A 19,247-nucleotide genomic window follows, 5' to 3' on the forward strand; every position below is an offset into this window, starting at 1 on the left:
AGGGGGAGGCCGGGCTGACCTTCCGCGCTTTACGGCCGCGGCCGCCGCGCGACAGCCGCCACTGCGCGTGCGCCATCCGCCCCGCCCAGCCGCGGGGGCGCGGCCGAAACAGCCCCCGCCCCTTCACCCACCGCCCCTCCCCCCGCGTCCCCTCAGAAATAAACCACCACAAGTACAAACCTGCAGACTCTTTTTATTAAATTCTCCCATTTCATCTGTACAGAAAAAAAAAATGCACATTATTATGTTCAGAATTTCAGTAACATCTCAAAAATTACACAGCATGGACATGTAAAAAAAAAAAAAAGAAACCAAAAAAACAACTGAAACAAGGAGTGGCCAGGATTTATACACAGAAAGGGGAAACAATTTACAAAAAAGAAGTCTCGTTAATGTCACATTGAAAAATAATTATAATAAAAAAAAGGAGACTACGTTCAAACAGCATCTGCTGTACCATAGGAATCTGCTGGGTCTGCTTTGTACACTGAGGGGTGCTGGGGAGCCCCTTTCCCCCAACACCCGGCTCGTGCCCAGTCCAACACACACCTTACTCACAGCTTCCGATCCTCTGCTTCTACGGGCAGCAGTCACACCTTTCCCTTTTCTCCTAGTTCAGTATTTCCCAAGGCGAGAGCTACACGAGCACTTCTAATTCAGTCAATACAGGGGCAGCAGGGGGTGGATCTCAGGGTGCAGCGATTCACCCTGGAAGGGATCTTTGTGCTTGGTCAGCTATGGAATCAAATTTGGGTGTTGTGGAAGGAGAAAATCTTGCCTCTGGCTAGTGAAGAGCAACGTTGTTATTCCTTCCTATCCCAGGCAGCATTCAGGAGCTCCACAGAGCAGATGCAGAATTCCACCAGCACAGGACAAAGAGCGATGCCAGCGGAATTCTCTCTGGCACATGTGTGATTTGGGTCCCCTCTAACCATGACTCACTGGTGGAAGCAAGATGGCAGGTCTGGCTCCCAAACAGGGAGACTGCGCACAGATCAGTACCTGTGAGCTGCCTGGAGGATCTGAACCCCAGAATTAGGAACGTGCTCTTACACAAACCCACACTGCAGCTGTTTGGAGTCCACAGAGCTGTACTTTAAATAGGGACAGAAGTGCTAGATGAAATTGTCTGGTTTCATACCATACTTGTGCACTCATACACACCTCAAAACTACCTTTTTTTCCAAACAAAACTGATAAAGTAAAAAAACCTACAATCTTCTTTCACTACGTAATAACGTTGTGTTTAAACAGAAATCACCATCCAACTTGATCACAATTCCTCTACAACATTATGGGATTCCAAGGATCCCTCTGGCTTGTCACATTTCTTCTCTCTGCACCTACCTGCAGTTAGTTTCCGTACTTGAGACAGTCACCATCATTATTTTCCCTACAATGCACTTACTGTGGATTCTTTCAGAGCAACACTGATCAATCACAGGGTCAGATTCTGGAGGAAATGCTAAATTTTGCTACATAATTATTCAACCTTCACTAGGGTCTTTCCAGCCCTTTGCAATGACACAAACACACCAATACTTAACTCAGTGTGCTGGGCGGTACTTCAAGTGCCAGGAATTTTGTTCCCACTCAGATATCTGAGTTACTCCAGCAGCCTAATGACAAAAGTGAGGCAGGAGACTCCCACGCTGAAACTCACAAAAGGACTTGATTAGACTCACTAGGTAAACAATAAATAAGCTTATTACTGTGAAAGAGAATGAACTGTAACAGGCTAGCAGGAGTGAAGTATAGAGGTGCACATCATGCACAGTTCCTGACACGTGCACATGCCGTCATTTAGGAAGCCTAACTTGTTAACCCTCGCAGCAGCAGGAAGCAAATGGAGAGCTGCACACCTTGCCAGATCCCAAACATCCAGCTCTTCCATCCATGCCCTAAGCACCAGCATCATCAAGTCTAGCTCTGAGAGCATCTGGCTCTCCAAGAGAAGGTTTTGTGATGATCAGGAGAAAAAAAAAACCCAACCAACAACCATCTCCTAAACTGCATTCAGTGGAAGGCAGACTTCTCCAGTGAGAGGTAAGGGTTATGAAGAGGAAACACTACCACAGGTTCTTCCACACTTCCACACACCACAGGCTTCCACAGCTTCTCTCGGCTGACTGCCGCTATTGCTAACGCTCTCTATTACAACAGAGAAGTTAAAAAGGCTTTCTTGAATTCAAGGCAACAGCAGTGTTTCTTACAACCATTTCTCACACCTTCATACAAGGGTGGTGAGACACTGACACAGGTGGCTCACAGAGGTTGTGGACTCCCCATCCCTGAAGTGTTCAAGACCAGATTGGATGGGACTCTGAGTACCCTGGTCTAGTGTGGAAGGTGTCCCTGCCCAAGGCAGGGGTTGGAATGAGATGAGCTTTAAGGTCCCTTCCAACTCAAAACTGTTCTGTGACTCTGATTCATTCTTTCTCTGCAGTGGAAAATGGTTACCTGCAGGCAAGATGATGTGCTGGCAACAGCAAAACCAGTTATTTTTGGAACAGTACTCCTGTGGGTTTCTGTGTTTGTGAAACCTCTAGATTTTTAGGTATGCATGAAAAGGAGGAGAATGCGTCAAGACTGTGACTGGTAGATTTTTAGTTGAGAAAAAAGTAGATTTGGTCATCACCAGAGGTAGGAGACCCCCTTTTAAAATGTGAAAAGATAACATGCTCAATGATAAAATGGCTTGGACCCCTTGCCAGCATCCATCCTTTAAAAGGTGGGTCTGTGTCTACTGTGACAAAAGGTTTATTTAGTACCCTACTTTTTTTTCCAAGGGCCTCGAGCCACACACCTGTAACACCATCCCAGCACACTCACACTGAAACTGAACTCCCAGGTGAGCCTGACATAGGCAGAACATCACCAGCCACAGACTAACACCACCGTAGAGCACGGACTCCTAATGCCAGGCTCCGGGCACCCTTACCATAACCTTCTCCAAATTAAAAAGGAAAAAAACCCAGAAAGCCTTAAATCTGAAAGCAAAGAAAGTCACCTTCAGAGCTGAACAGGGTTTACATTCGGAACTATGGCTACAAACCTACAATTTTCACTGCAATGTCTTTTGGAATTTAGTGGAAGATGCTATTTCTAGACAATAAACCATCTAATTAGGCTTTTCAAGCTAATCAGGTTACAAAATGCCTTCTCAAAAAGTCACAACAGTTTAAAAAAAGCCCTCCAATGGCAATTTAATTATGCCTGACAGACATTTTGGAGAAGCAGGACTCATGCCAGCAAGCAAGGCTGCACCAAGATCCCACTTCCCTTGCTGGCAGCTCTGTGAGCACATCCATTTCGACAGCAGTCATTTCAACACTCAGTCAAATGATACAACACACACTTCTAATTGCCAAACTAATGTTTGTGGAGTTACACACCTGTGCTACCTCAAGACACCTGATTAACTGTTTCTCTTCTGCTCCACTTCATGATGACAAGACAGCCAGTCAAGCTCTCTTAACACCAGGTAAGTGGGGCAAGAAAAGGAATTCAGGCTTAAATTCAGTTCTACCTCACCACTTAACTGCAATCCTACCATACACTAACTCTCCACTGAAACTTCATCACTGAGGCTTTCGCTGCTGCTTGGCTTGTGTTCACAGTACTTTGCTACAAAACCAGAAGTGTTTGTGAGACTCACCAGCATAGCAAGTCTAAACCCATATTAGTTTGCCACCATCCTCAGAGCAGGATGAAGGTGTGTTTGCAAAATGCTTCAGCAAAAATGTCATAGCAAAAGCTCACAGTATTTTGTATATGTCATTCTGTATACACAGCATCACCAGAATCAGCTGGTCCACACTCTGGAGTGTCTCAAAACCACCTCCACTGTTCTTCTAGAAAACAATGGGGAGAAATGGAAACACCAGGTCTTACCTAGTAGTGTGCTAAGTGGGAAAATAAAGTTACAGTTCAAGCATCAGCCTAAGTTGCACAGTTTCAGGCACATGGTTTTTACCACAGCACACATAGGAGAGCACATCTAAAATGTGAATAAAACATATCCTCCTGTACACATCAACTCTCATGCAGCCTCTTCTAGATTTCATCAACATACTCCATGTTTCAGTCAAAGCACGTGTCTTATGAGCTCCACACCTCCTTGTACTTGAGGAACACAGATGATAGTAAGAAGAGGCCACAACTACTGGTGCAGCTTTTCCAAAACACCTTTCTTTGGGCTCTTGGGTGCAAGTATCCGGTTCTGGAAGTATAACTATACATAGCATAAATGCCATGTTGATGGTAACTATGCAAAAGCTACTTCCCTTAAAGATCCAGATGTTTCTGCCTTTCGTACCACACTACCATTCTTCCATCCACTTCTGCTTGGCATTCTGGACCGGCACCTGTGTCCTACATCCCAGGAAACTGCCAGGTGTTATCACCATCAACTGTAGTTGTGGAAATGAAAACCACTCTTCAGTGCTACCATGATTCAAACCATTAAGAGCCAGAGCGTGGTTACAAACCACTGTGCTAACCCACAAGTAACCGTTATATGGAGAGAGAGCATGCTGAGTGTTCTGGTGCTTTCTGCATCACTGACAGAGCACTGCACCGCCAGTGCATCAATACCATCTACACACAGTTAATTGGGGAGGGCAACAGCTTAGCAGCAGCAAGGTAAAATAAAAGGAGTGTTAGAATTTTACTGCATCATGGCTAATAAAAAAGTTGACCGAGTAACTGCTCAGAGCGCTTCCTGCCCACTGACACTGTTCACTACTGACAGGCTCTACACATCTCGTGTCTACATCGTGTCTTTAATCTACTGAAATACAAGTGTACAGCTCACATGAGTATTCAATCCTGGTCAGTATTTTATTCTATCTTGCGAGCAGCAGAGGAAGAAAGGGAGGACATCTTTTCAGCCAAAAAAATCCACAGTCACAAAAGCAGGATATTCACTAGGAGATGACACCAGTGATTGGTGTCCTTAGGTTGTCCAAGACTATGCTCTGAAGATGCTTTACATAGACGAGCAAGATGTCCAAAACAAGGCCAACTGTGGTGTAAGATGCAATTTACCCTTTAATTTCCTGCCTCAACTTCACCCAGCCACAGAGGATGACTAGATTTCAGTATGAACCATTACCTAAATCATATAGTCGGTATGCAGCATATGTCTGTCTTTAAAAATTTACTTAAAAACTGCTTGAGCTGCAGGTCATATCAGTCTGATTTGGAGAGTGAAGGCAGTTCCAACAGTACAACAGAGACTTGTCTACAGGCAGGTAAACGAGAGTCTGCTAACAAAGGGCTAACAAAAAGCTTCTGGCTGGGCTGCCAATGTTGCACACAAACTTTCATAGGATGAAGATGCCACGGATGAGATCCAGGATGGGAAAACTGAGCCAACACCTGCTGCTGTTCTAATTTTTTTTCTTTTTTTTTTTTTTTTTTTTTTATTCTCCTCTCACAAGAGGGGGTGGGTAGACTATACAGTGGAGGGCTGTACAAAACTGGGCACTGGGCAGGCATTTCTTCAGCAGGCAATCCAGGCTCTACCTGTCCTTGAGCTCTCTTGTCACCCGCTTGGTGATGCGTCCACACATCAGGCCAATGAGGAAGAGTACACAGATGCCAACTGTGATCACAGACAGGATGTAATTCTTGGACGGAGAGGTCATAACTTGCATGGCAAGGTCAGAAAAGCCTTCTGCTGGGGCAACCTGGAGGTGAAAAGGGAATAAATGAGCCAAGCTGTGCTTTCTATGCAACCCTCAGCTGTGAAATTTACCAGCTTTAGTCTCAGGTACTGCTATTGCCTCCTGTCATCGTCAGAGTTGGCCTGAACCAGAAAAAAGCAGGCCTGCAATAATTCACCTGAAGGAATTGCTGTTCAGGAGGCACCTTTATAACAGGAAGTTTTCCTGCCCCTATTTCATTGCCCCATACCTTCTCTACAGGAGACTAAGCCCTGTGTGCACAAAAGATAGTTTAATTCTGCATTGTTAGGGATGCATCCCAGACACAGTGAGAGTAAGATATAAGTTCCAAGACGACCTGATTTCAGTTTTTCTGGACCAAACTCAAAATACTAAACTTCATTCAGAGACAAGAATTTCATTACAGTTCAAGTTTTTCATAAATACCTTGCAACAGAGAGATCTAAGGCATAAAAAATGGAAATTGTCTACATATTCACCTTTGCAGCATAGCTCCACATTTCTATACGATCATTAAGGCGTTTCTTGCATTCAGGCTGCAACCTCACACGCTTATCTTCTAGAGCTTCCATTAAGCATGACATTTCTGTAATGTGCAGAAGATGGTGTTACAAAATAGCAACAGTGGTGTCGATAACATGGTGCAGAGAGGGGCTCTTCCATTCTCATGTAGGCTGATGGTTACAAGGCTTTCTAAACAGACCTGGCAGACTATGCCTGAGGCTAGCAATTTCACCAAGATTCATGATCAGTATTGCATTTGGAGATGCAAAGAATTTTGACTTCCAAAAAGAAACTACAGTACGTATCCAATATATAATTCACGTGGTTTACATGAGATTTTATGAAGTCTTTTAAATCTGTACCTTCAACGAGCTGTACACTCTGAACTCCATGCCACCAGCCTTTCGAGAGAGCTAAGACCAAATTCAGTTCAGAAAAACACAGTCTTATCTCCTTAGGCTTGTTAGGAGTTTTTGATCAACAATATATTTTGAAAGGCTTAACTTCCTGAGTTTTCACACAGTCCTGCGAAAAGGAAATTGGGATCACAGCGTTCTGGTGCCTATAGAGGGGCTTGGCCAACTCATATCAGACACCAACATAAAATTTTGTATTTTATTTCCATGCTACCATACTTGACTAATCCCTAATTAGATGTATTCTGCTTTGCAGTGAAGAGTTATTTAGCTTGTAGCCAACAGGCCACAGACTTAGTTAAACCAGCTCCAGACTTTTAATGCACAGTTGTCAATTCAAGCACTCACAGGCAGAGCCCTCTCTAAGCTGCAAATTCCTGCAGACCTTCAGTGCAACCACATCAGAACACACATCAAAAGAATTATGACAAAGCGGGAACAAATAAAGGATATCCAGAATTTCAGAAATGCATTCAATAACCAGCATGAAACATAACGATCAGGAAAATACTTGTCTGTTATTTTTAATGCCAGATAAACTTAGTAAGATGGGAAAATTCAGAACTTTTTTCTCCCACTAGTTTTTCTTAAACAGCCCCACATCCTATCCAAGTAGCTAACCTAATAACAGTAACAAAGTGCAAGAGCTTGACCACAAACAGGAAAAGAAAGGGCTAGGAAACACTTAAATATATTATGTTTCAAGTGGTCTGAACTTGCTGAACTCAGTCTTGGATGACTTAGAACAGCTGATGAGGTCTCATAGCCTTTAGCTGCTACAAGAACTTAGAAAGTGCAGTCATGATTACTTACCCTCTGCAATGCTGGAAAAGAGTCGTATGTTTAAGCAGAGAAGAAAAAAAACTCCAAAATACTTCAGTTTAAATTTAAATACTGAAATGAAGAAGCCAAATATGGCCAAAGACTGACAAAGAAAGAAGAACCAAGGAAATTAGCTTAGAATGAATCTTGTGAATCCAAACTAACTTGTTGCTGTAAGAAAAGGAGTTTAGTTCTAGGACAGCTTTTGATACGGTCTGATAGAACACTGTCATATGTAAATGTGGGAGCTGGATTTTGTGTGAAGCTGATACAAGGTGGGAGATAAACCTCACTGAAAAATGAGTTCATGTGTATGAAAAGCTCATTTTCAATGGAATTTAACTGAGGCGGGATTTTACAGAAGGTCTATGGATCTGCTATCACACGCTATTGTCAGCAATCATAAGAATGATGGCACATAAAATACACTCATTCAATCTGCAGATAAGGCTACAAGGATATTGTATCAGGATTGAGGAATAGGTCCTGCCTTCGACACAAGGAAAGACTTCTTGACATCCATTCATCTAACACTTCTGCTGCTGTTCCATCCTGCTGCCCACAAATGACTGGTGAAAATATCTTGTACATAAGATTAGGCTGATAAGAAAATGCAGGTTAAATATCTCAGGACTGAGAGGTTACACAAGTACAGCACGAGCACTTACGGCGTCCTCTCCCGGGCGGAATGGCAGCACAGTGGTGTTTGATGTCTAGGGCACAGGCTGTGTGGAGTACCGGGTCAACAAATATATCTGCTTTGCTTTCCTTCAGCATGTTGAGCACTTCCTGTGGAGGAGAAAATTTCAAGTACATCTCAGAAAAAGGGGACAGAATAAAACTCATGCTGATCAATGACTCTGAAAGGTGTATCATCTTTTTAAATCCAGGATCATGAGAAAATCCACCACTGTCCTTGGATAAGGCTATGAATGCTGGTTTAGGCTTAATTAAGCGTCCTGGTTTGTAACGTTCCTTAAAATACTCATATTAATCTAAAAGATGAAGTCAATATGCCAGGACTACTTCAGATAGAACTGAAATCTAGCCACAGCACAATTCATATAGCCCTCGATCACACAGCCTGGGACTAGAAAAATCTGCAATGGAGATAACATGAAGAAACAGATTAGTAACAGAACCTTAAGAAACCATAATCAAGAAAGGATTCAAGTCTGGAATTGCAAAGGAGAAACTCCCAGCACAATTTTCACTGGCAAATTGAAACTGAATTGAATCACTGCAGGCCAGAACCAAGATGCATAGGGAAATTTCAGCGCTCTGGCCACATACTAGCTAGAACATGACCTAGGCTGTGATCTGGAAAAATCAAAGACTTCTGCAGGGATAGGAGCTTTTTAGAGCACATCCAATTTATTTTCTTTACCTTCTTGCACATCTCAGTTTTTATTTTCAGCAGATTCACTTTCAGACATTCTTCCACCTGCCCAGTCTGCTCCTGAGCTGCTGCTTCTTCTGCACACAAGCTGGAAATCTATTTTGAAAGAGGTGTTTTAACATTCTGCCTTTTAGCACATTTATATCTCAATATGTTAGCTCATCACAGGGCACAGCTAAAGAATACATGATGAGATTGCTTCCCCCCTAAAATCCCCAAAGCCAAATGCAGCCTGGCTCATGCAATATGCATAACCCTTTGAAACCCAACAGCAAGAAGTCAATATCGCTGTAGTGAGGAGGAGGGCAGGGAAGGAAACAGCATGGAAAGAATGTGAAAGCATGAAGTAAGTAACACTGGAAGCATGACCAACTCTGTTACCAAAAGTGAAAACTCAAAAAGCCTGACTGTATTCCAGTTAAGGCTGGCAAGACCAGAGAACTGACTTTTTTTTTGACAACAGGAAAAAAGTGATTTTCCATAGTCATAAGTACTGATGAGATCCCAGATGAAAAAATTAACTTCATATTAGCACTGCACAGGAAACTTCAATTCCTACACACTGGGCAAAAGTCACAAGCAGAGAATCTGACTAGCTAGAAGCAGCTCAAAGGGATTTTTTTGTTTTAGTTATTAGGAAAGTTCATGCTTTGAGAAACAAAAATCCGCTACACAAAGGGAGCTTTCATCCTGCAAAAGCAGCTATAGAGTTACTCTCCTACCTCGTCGGAACAGTGCATCTGAAGCTGGGGATCCAGCCGATAATCAAGGGCTGATTCTTGGATTATCACTCGAATTTGGTCCTCGCAGTCTGGAGAGAGACGCTATTTGCAGGAGAAAGTCATTAACTCAATCACTGGAAATCAACCACCTTGTACATTAACCTGTATTCTATAATACTTGAATAGGAACATAAAAGCCTCCTTTATGTATAGCCTGTTACATACATTGCACACACCACAAGACCAAGTTGGATTTGTTTTTCAATGACTGTTGATCAGCACGATCCTGCACATTTTCTCATTTGCAGGCACCAGCTCTACTCACCTGGTCTGCATATTTCAACTTCAGGCATGAGATGACTTGTCCTTCCAACTCTGTATCATCCTTGGCCCTATTCAGGATATTTTGGCAGAATTTTGGTATGTCTGCTTTGCACGCCTTCCTGAGCACGGGGTTTAAGCGGTAATCTAACCAGGAGAGATGACAGAACTTCATTAGAGCACACATCTCTTCAGATTACAGAGCGTAACACTCCAAAAAGAGATAGGATAGAAATTTCCTGGATGGCATTATACACTTTGGGGAAAAATAGTATTTTTTCATAATAGAATTTCAAATTGTGAGATAAGAGCTTCAGGAATAAGAGGATTCAACAACACATGCTGACCCACTGACTAAGGTCAGTGTGTACACATAAAACCACAAAGGAGAATAAAACAAAACTGATACTCCTCCTGCCATGCTGAACACCTCGGGCAAGCAAGTTCTGGGTTTTTTTCAGAAGAAGATACCTGTGTTCTGTGTAATCTGGCGCTTGGTAATCATCTGCTTGCATTTAGGATCCATCACTTCACTGTTCTTATTTTGTTTCAAACACTGCAACATGTTTTTCGAATCTGCCTCTGGACAAAAGCGCTACAAAAAAAAATATCCCCAAAACTCAACAAGTTTCATCACTAAAAGCATTAGAAAAAACAAAAACCAAAACCAACAAGCAGCTTCGAATTCATGGAAGGGAATAATCACCTGCCCAGCAGAGAGGTATACAGCCACACTGCCCAGCCCCAACATTTCAGTGCTACTCTCTGAATTGACCCTGGGTATTAATGTCTCTGCTTACGGACTGAGCACTGAGCTGTACAGTCCTGACTGGCTTTATCAAAAGCAAATTGCCTTTATTTTCTATTCTTAAGAAACAGCACACTTGGAAAGAAATACCCACGAAATTAGGTTTCATACTCAACTACTTTTGTTCCCATTTATTTTAGAAACGAAAAAAGCAATCTTTTAAGTCTATACACATACTGCTGTTCCACGTAAATGCTGCTTGGACAAAGCAACAGTGAAGACTTCATTAGTACCACTCAGTGCAAACTAAGACCACATATAAGGAGAAAGCAGAGAGGAGCTCACTGACAGTAATTAGCCCATTCCCCCCTTGAATCAGATAGTCAAAAGTGAACCAGCTCACCCAAAACTCAGACCAAGGTACTAATTTCTTTTGTTAGAAACTAATTCTATGGGTGTAACCTAAGGCTGTTGCATCTTCAAATCCTCACTATTTTGATGAGCTCACGGGTTTCTTTTTAAAAGCATGTGTCTGCACTGGAGAGCAAATAACTCTCAAGATGTTCTTCATCAGCTAAAATACGGAGTCAGGGCACTGCATACAGACCACACATACCAGTGTTTCAGGGCTTGCAATTCTGGCTACTGTGAAAGAGTGTCTTATATGAACATTCACTGCTGCTTTCTACGTGGTACCACTTCCAGCCTTCATTTCTAATTTTAAGTTTTGCATGATTTTGCTTGCTTTATCAGTTTGATAAAAGTCTGTGCGCACCAGGTCAGCAGTGAGCTGAAGATTTTACTCTTCTCTGTAATAACTTCTTCACCCTTGCTAAAAGCCAATCCAAATCCAAACTGACTGGATGAGAACTGTATTAGAAGCCTCAGCACAGATTCCCTCCTCAATTCTGCTGGCAGTTGGGAAGACAAATTTATTAGTGCACAGGCTTTGATCAGGAAGTTGAAAGAGAAGAGCCCTGAAGAAACCTCAGCCTGATTCAGAGTTAAGAAACTGATTACTTTGCAAAAAAGCAATCATACTCCTGAAAGAGCATAGCAGTGTTGTAACAAGCCTTTACGGGAAGCTCAAAGCTGATAGAGCTCTTATATCCCAACCTCACCCTTTTAAATGAGCACACTACCATTACCTTGATCATCTGCTTGCAGACTCTCATGAGTGTATAGTCCAGTTCTGGGTCCATCATCTCTGTCTCCTGCAGCTTAAACACCTTCTGGTGGCACCGTGTACTCAATTGCTTCTTGATTTCTTTCAGGCATTCAATAATCTACAACACAATATTGCAGGCATAATGGACACACTGTTGATATGATTCTGTCATACACAGCCATGTGTTCCCCTAATGACCACCTTCATCTCATTTGGACAGTTAAGATCCCAATGCCTAGATTTTATTAAAGTCATTACCAAAGCTTATTTCTAGAACTTGCTTTAAGTTCATCTTTTCTAACAAAGATTTAATGAGATGAAGAGGGTCTCTTGGACTTATTCCAAAAACACAAATGTCATCCTAAGAAATCTTTAGCAACATTTGCAGTAACCAGCTGCAAATAGCTTAAAACTAGCATTAACTGAAGAATGAAGTGCTCACAGCATTGCATTCCCCCAGTTTTAATGCTTGTGTACCAGTGGAAAAGAAAGAAATTAACAGTCCGAAGTACTACCAAAATATTTGAGTGATATCAAAATGAAAACCTCGAGCTGCACTTACAGGGGCAAAAGTTTTCTGAAATGAAAGTACAAATTAAATTGTAAATTATTAATAAATTCCATTACCTGAGCATTGCCATAGGGCACGTTCTGGCAGTAATTCTTGATGTCACTTTTACAAGCCTCATACAGTTCTGGTTCAAGTCTGATATCCTCAGTCTGCAGGAAAAATTACAATATGAGCCTTAAAGTAGGACTCAAGACTATTTTACTTTTTTAGTCTCTTAACTGGAGACCTCTACTCACAAAAAGTAAGCAACCCTCACAAGAGCCATTCAGTTTCTTTGAGTGTAAGGGTCTTGGGTGTGAGAAATGGTGTTAGTAGGAAATCAACTTTGGAATTCCCTGCAGCGATCAGTCAGCTTTTTACACTGAAGAAAGGGTTTAAATCAAATCATAGAGTTAGCAAGTTGTTTCCACTGCTTCTCCTAAAAGGGCTTCATCACAACTGCCCAAGACAACTAAAATCTTTCCATGTGAAAGCTAAAGGACATATTAACAGCAGGTGATCAAGGATGTGAATGAAGTTTCCTGTTTTTGGTGATGCCCAGCATCTGAATTCTTCCATACAAAGGCAAGAGTGCTGCCTCTTCCGATATGGACCTAAGGTGAAGCTTTGACACTTAAACAGTATCTACAGGACAAAGACCCTAAGAGTTTATTACTGCAAGCACTGCAGCAGGAAGTCGAGAGGCAGCTTTGCCTACCAGAACAAACACTACTCCTATTTATCCACTGAGCAACTTGGAGCAGCTGGAGTCGAGTTGCTTCATCTGTGCTTGTTTCCTCAGTCTGTAAAATGAAGCTTTTGTTCTTTCCTAGAGGACGTTAAGGACATCAGAATGTGTAGCACGTTGCTGTCTAACACTAAACATAATCACTTCTAGCTGAAATTCCAATGACCATTTAGCTTGCCTTAGCCTTTGTGAGACTATATTTAAGGCGTTAAAGTAGACAATCAGTACTTTCACTGCGAAGGGCAACTGAGCCTTGTGTTGTAACAAAAGCAGAAAAAATAAATTAGATACATCTTACAAATGAGCTTCCTTTTTTTCCCCGAAGGTGGACAAACCAGGAAGTTTTAATTGATGGACCTCACTAGAAGAGAGGGCAGAACAAGAGTTTCAGGCATGTTTACCATCTCTAGCTCCTCAACACGCAGCTGTTTGCGGCACTTCAGAGAGACCCTGTGCTCCTTGGCATCCTGCAAAGTATCATTGCGCACAGTTGTGCTCAGACAGATCACCACATCTACCCTGCAGAAAAGAAAACAGCTTTTTACTGATACACCCTTCACTAAGACCAGCCAAGGTTGGTATTGGATTACCACAACAGAGAAACTGACTCCAATAATCCAAACACAGTATGAAGTCCTTGTGCATCTGTGCTCACTTCTGGGTACAGCTCTATGTACAATAACTGTATAACAGTTAAAACCTAAATTGGAGTCTAGATCAGCAGACAGGAAGACATTCAAAATCCCACCAAACCCTTTGCCCAGCAAGACCTCTGCTCTAAAGTCATGTCAGCACTTTAGAAAAGCTTTGCTTCATCTCAGAAATAGATGAAGGTGAATACCTACACAGCATTGCAAGCAATCCTTTTACACTACGAGAAGGGCATTTATCTCATAAAATGCAAATAGTCTTGCTATCCGCAAACACGACTGACCTTGTGTGTAATTCTGCCTTACACTACAGCAGAACAACATTAAAAAAAACCCCCTCAGACTGCAGTGAATAAACCAGATAAAACAAGTGGGCTATTTTCCCTTCCCAGATCAGCAACTAGAACAACAATAGTCTGCCTCTTAGAAGACAATGAATCTAGCAAGGATATAAAACATTCTGGGATGTGCAATCAACTAATTGTAATAATTAGCTAATTTCCGAGCAAGTAAAATAAAGAGGACAGGCTTCTATCCAGGAGTAAGGCAGAAGTAATTTTAAGAGGCAGACCTCTACCTTAAGCATCTGCAGAACACAATCACTAACTGAACACATACAAACCAACTGGCCTTTAAAGGAAGTCCAGCATTTTCATCCTATCATGAAATACTCTGACACTTAATTACATACTTATACAATCAGATTGCTGTTTGGTCAGGCACTACATACTTTTTTTTGATGTTGGGGCACAGTTTCAGCACATCTTCCTTGCAAGCCATTTTAAACTTGTATGAGAACCTAAAATCTTTCATTTGAACCTGCAAGAGAGAAACGGGAGAAAAACAGCTTTGGTCATGTGGAGTTTAAAAAAAAAAAAAGTGAAGTGCTGCCAAAAGAACACTTGTTCAATCATACAATTAGCACATACTTTTGTTCAAACTTACTAACATGGAAGCAAAGGGGATGCTGCACTGCTGAAGAAGTTGGGACCCTGTCTACCATATGCCAGGGATTAAGGAGGAGTTGAAAAGAAATCACCTCTGGAAGTGACCATTTATGACCAGGCATGCAAATACAACTGTCTGAATTCGCAAGAGCTCTTTAAATACAGTGTAAAATCAATTTCAAAGAAGGAGCATTTTCATAATTAGCTCATTCCTATCAACACCCTGAAAGAACAGAACAGCCTTCCACTGATAGCAGAGAAAAGTGTTGCTTACCAGCTGGAAATGAGTAACACCGATTGCACATTTTTCATTCATTTCCTTCTGGTGTTTGTTCTGTATTAGACACTCCATCAGGTCCCCAGAATCAATCTGGTTATCTGCAACCTCCTGAATAAGACATGAAAGGAATAAAAATTAGCTAGTCTTACGAGTCATGGGTTTTATGTTCTTTTAGCCCACTGTGACCAGGAAATATGGAACGCACAGTCCCACTCTCCATGGTGAGCTGACCACCCTAGAGATGCACCACACAACTCCAGTACACAACTATGTTTATGCAGTTCAGAAAAGAGCCATCTCAGAAACACACACACTTCAGACTCAGGAAAACACATTGCAGAGACTCAGTGATTACATGACATATTAAAATTAGGTGCCTTCACTGCTCTTTAACTACTCAGCCCTACACCAGTGAAGTTATTTCAGCAGTACTGAGCAGCTGCACAGAGCAGAGTGGCTAAAAACGCTGCCTGCATGTAAAGGGGAACAAAAAAAGTCTAGTATTTAACTCACTGTAAAGAGTGTTTTTTGCCAATTACAGAGCAAATTTAATCTTCAAACTAGCTTTTCTGCTAGGACTATGACAACAGCAGAAACACTAGCTGGAACTAATAATTTTTATTTCAGGGTGATTTTTTAATTAAAGACTTTTGGAACTGATTACCTCTGATTTTACTTTTGAACTGTAGCAAGAACTAATACTAAAACTCTCTAACCTTTCCCACTGAGCTTTTTCCTCAAAGATATTCACACTATTACAGAATACTCACATGACAGAATGTCTGGATAATGGGCTCACATGCTCTCATTAGCAAGGCTTCAATTTGAATGTCCTGCAGAAAATAAGAAGTTTTTCATTTTCATAGTGAATGCACAAGAGAAAAGGACTCCAGGAAAAACCTGGGCTAACAACTCAAACTCAACCCAGTTCACAGGGTTTTGAAAAATGCAATCCAGACAGCTCTGCCCTTTAGCTCTGGAAATCCCGGGGTTCACTCCTGCCAATATGGCAAATGCAAGACAAGCCTTATGGGAAGAGCCTGGTCTCCACAGAAACTCCTGGCTTGAATAATTCAGCCATTCTCCTCCAAACTGGGTGATAGAGCACTAGAAATCACCTTACACCTAGGCAGGAGTTGAAGATTTAGCATAGTTCTGAGCAAATCAAAGTTTCTAACCACTGGAAGGAAGCTTTCCCTAGGGCACAGTGTAAATTCTAAGAGATACGGGGAACAGTCTGGGGCTTGACAGTTAAATATGAAGCTTTGTAAAATAGATAAAACTGCCAACACCACTGAAATCTCTACTGATGTACCTGGTGGTTATTGCTTGCAAAATTTTTGGGACTGATAGGGAAGTTGCAATACAGTACTCAGAACTACTTGCGAGCAAAATCTCAAGTCCCATCACGTATCTTGACTTGTATTAAAGGTAACTGGGTTTCTGTGCAAATCTTAGTTTCACTCCTGTAAGTGATCTTTAAAGCAAGAGAAATGCCATCAACAGCCTAAAATCCTGTTGTTCACTTCTCTTCCTCAGGAATCTCCATGAAAAACTTCCACTGTATGGGGGTAAAAAGGATGTTTTTTGATCCCAGAATACTGCATTTCTACAGCTTCTCTAACCTCAGGCTTTTTCATCATTATTAAAATGACATGCTTAACTAGACATGCTTACCTATTGCCTTTACCTCAGGCTGAAAACCACTCACCTCAGACTCCAGCTCAGTGAGGTTTCCCACTATGTCTCTGCAATCAGACACCAAGTCATCAAGATGGTCCTGAAGGCATTCCAGCTCCTACAGAAACAGACATTTTAGTGGGTGATCCAACAACCCAAGTTGAAATTTTAGGCTTAAAACATTGTTACACACGTGAAACTGCCCTCCTTTTTGTAAAGTCCTAAATCTCATTTAATCCCACTCCTCTACTAGAGCACACATATATAGCAATAATTGAAAGTGTTGGTCTAGGATGTTACCACTTGTTCTCAAAAGCTGCATGATGTGCTTTCACTTCTGGAATATCACATTTGCCCTTTCCATAACCTTAAGGAGAGGTTAGTTACCCAACCTATGATGGGCACTTCAAAAAGAGAGCGGTGTCTACAGCATCTGCTGCAGAACGGTCCCTTTGCTACAGCCCTCCTAGGGCACAGCAATTTAACATGATAGTATTTGTTGAAACTTTTTAAGTACCTACAGATGTTAGTTCAGTTCTGTGTAAACACAGGAAGCATGACAGTACTTGCCAAATGGAAATGGGATAAAGTTTATGTGGGAAATATCAAGCTTGTAATAGAATATTACAAGTAGGAGGTTGAGGGAGGTAGGGTTGCTTCATTAAAGCCCTTTTTGCTAACTATCCTCTTCTCCCTTCTCATTCCACTAACATTTGAACACGCAAAGCTCCTTTGCACCTCCTGTCTCTGAGTCTGGTGCAGAGTGTTTCAAACTGCACCCATTTTTAACATGGTCTCCACTATAAAGAGGCAGTGAGATGTCCCTTTATCCCCTTTCTGTCCTTCCCACCCCTCCAGTTTTGCAAACAAAGTACTAGTGATATTGTGTACAGTACCTGCCCTGTCTCTGTTTTTTCACTGCACCACTTCCCCAAGTCAATCATGCACTTGTCCTGGAGGGCTGGGTCCAGCTTCACATCCATGGCTCGCTGATGGAGGATTCTCTGGACCTCTGCTCTGCACTCTCGTGATAGCTGCAAAAAGAATAGGGAGTGTTTGGCATACAGGGTCCCTAAATCCACACAGGGCAAACAGGATGCTGTCAGGTAAGGTTCTGAGAGTGACCACAAATGCCATCATCAATCCCAGAAGGCAGAGGCCTGCCAGGGCCCCAACAAGAAATCTGGGTTTCAAAAGAGCTTGGAGCTCTGTCATTTAGTTTAGATAGAAGCTCCTCTTGTTCCACTAAGTTTAATTTTATATTCTTAAATCTCTACTTCACTTTTTGAAATGTGATGTCAGATCAGGTCCCCAGGTTATCTGCTGCACCATCCCCCCTCACTCAAGGCCACAGACTGATTCTGGAGAAGAAAAGTCAAAGTAGCTCATGCCCTCACTACCAAACGAGAAGCCCAGAATAAGGCAATCCCCACTGCAGCACATCAGAGTCAGCACTTGCAAGACAGGAAGAAACAAACTGTAGAAAACCAAGGGATACTGGTATGATGCTTATCAGACCTAAAATGCACCAGCTGAAGCTTAAAGCTTCATACATTTAAAAATCCAAACCACTGGAAGTTATCTAGCATTCTGTCAACAGCACTGGAAACAAATACAGGTCTAACCTCCCATGAGTTTGCTTCCAAGATTAATCTCAAAATGACAGCTGCTCCCTTAGCCTACTTTCCAAAAGAAAAACACATTTAAAAACCTTTTCTCTCTCTGATAGATTATTTGCAGGGTGGCTATTGATTTCTTTGGTCAGCACTAATACGAAATGGAACGAAAAAGTCTCAACTCAGCAGACTAAGAAACTGCATTAAAAAAAATTATTCCTAAAAGACATACTTTCAATCAATACTTGACCTCTGCCACAAAAGACCTTTTAAATCAAGCTGTGGAAATTAATTTTTAAACTGAGCCCTTGTATAAACCCATCAACTCCTAGGGGCTGTGTACACTACAGTGCCAAAAGAAATGGAACTGAGTACCCAGGTGCTTTCATCTGAGTGCCCTGCTAAAGGCACGAGAGGGCAGCAAACTTGAAAAGAGCACCTCTCAACCACAAATGCGATTATGGTGGATCTCCAGACTGCAGGGCAGCAAGTCAGATCCCCACTGCCTTCTTTAAAGACAGCATAAGCACATTTATCAGTACAGCAAACTCCAAAGAACTGGAACGATGCATTATATCAATAGGAAGAATTAAATGGAATATAATCTGAAGCTGGGCACAAATCAAAACTTAATTAGAAGCAGCCAAGGAAAGCTGATCTTGAAACTCCTTTTTGCATAAAACCAATTTTGCAGCTACGCTGGCTATCTGCAAGGAATCACATTCCTCTTTGGAAAGACATGAGGGAGAACTTGGACTGCATTTGAACAGAAATGTAAGTCGGTGTCAGCACACAGGTCTCTCCACGGGTCTGCCATTCCTGCTGGGCCTATTTTGCCTTACCAGAACAACTACCTAGGCCTTCAGGGCACCCTTGAGGAAGAGCTGGGCACCCCAAGCAGTGCAACTACCACCTGCAGTAAATGATTTAAAGCAGGTTTTCTGAGTTCTGGCAGTTTTAGCATAGCGTGTCCAACTTCCAAATGT

The 19,247-nt window shown here is 42.0% G+C and overlaps 1 protein-coding gene across 1 annotated transcript in view; it reads right to left on the reverse strand.

Moving 5' to 3' along the window:
* Positions 1 to 173: 173 nt before the first annotated feature.
* GLG1 (golgi glycoprotein 1) overlaps positions 174 to 19,247 on the reverse strand; it is an 84,204-nt gene continuing 65,130 nt past the window's right edge. Inside the window, exons 12-26 of the mRNA XM_069026458.1 lie at positions 17,542 to 17,679; positions 16,677 to 16,763; positions 15,736 to 15,798; positions 14,960 to 15,073; positions 14,469 to 14,557; positions 13,490 to 13,607; positions 12,418 to 12,510; positions 11,771 to 11,908; positions 10,346 to 10,469; positions 9,879 to 10,021; positions 9,554 to 9,655; positions 8,820 to 8,927; positions 8,101 to 8,221; positions 6,170 to 6,276; positions 174 to 5,693 (exon numbers count right to left, since the gene is read on the reverse strand). Coding sequence (XP_068882559.1) covers positions 5,526 to 5,693; positions 6,170 to 6,276; positions 8,101 to 8,221; positions 8,820 to 8,927; positions 9,554 to 9,655; positions 9,879 to 10,021; positions 10,346 to 10,469; positions 11,771 to 11,908; positions 12,418 to 12,510; positions 13,490 to 13,607; positions 14,469 to 14,557; positions 14,960 to 15,073; positions 15,736 to 15,798; positions 16,677 to 16,763; positions 17,542 to 17,679 — 1,713 coding nt within the window. The 3' untranslated portion in view covers positions 174 to 5,525. The remainder of the gene's footprint in view (positions 5,694 to 6,169; positions 6,277 to 8,100; positions 8,222 to 8,819; positions 8,928 to 9,553; positions 9,656 to 9,878; positions 10,022 to 10,345; positions 10,470 to 11,770; positions 11,909 to 12,417; positions 12,511 to 13,489; positions 13,608 to 14,468; positions 14,558 to 14,959; positions 15,074 to 15,735; positions 15,799 to 16,676; positions 16,764 to 17,541; positions 17,680 to 19,247) is intronic.

This window comes from Aphelocoma coerulescens, chromosome 11, assembly GCF_041296385.1.
Source record: "Aphelocoma coerulescens isolate FSJ_1873_10779 chromosome 11, UR_Acoe_1.0, whole genome shotgun sequence".
Lineage (NCBI taxonomy): Eukaryota > Metazoa > Chordata > Aves > Passeriformes > Corvidae > Aphelocoma > Aphelocoma coerulescens.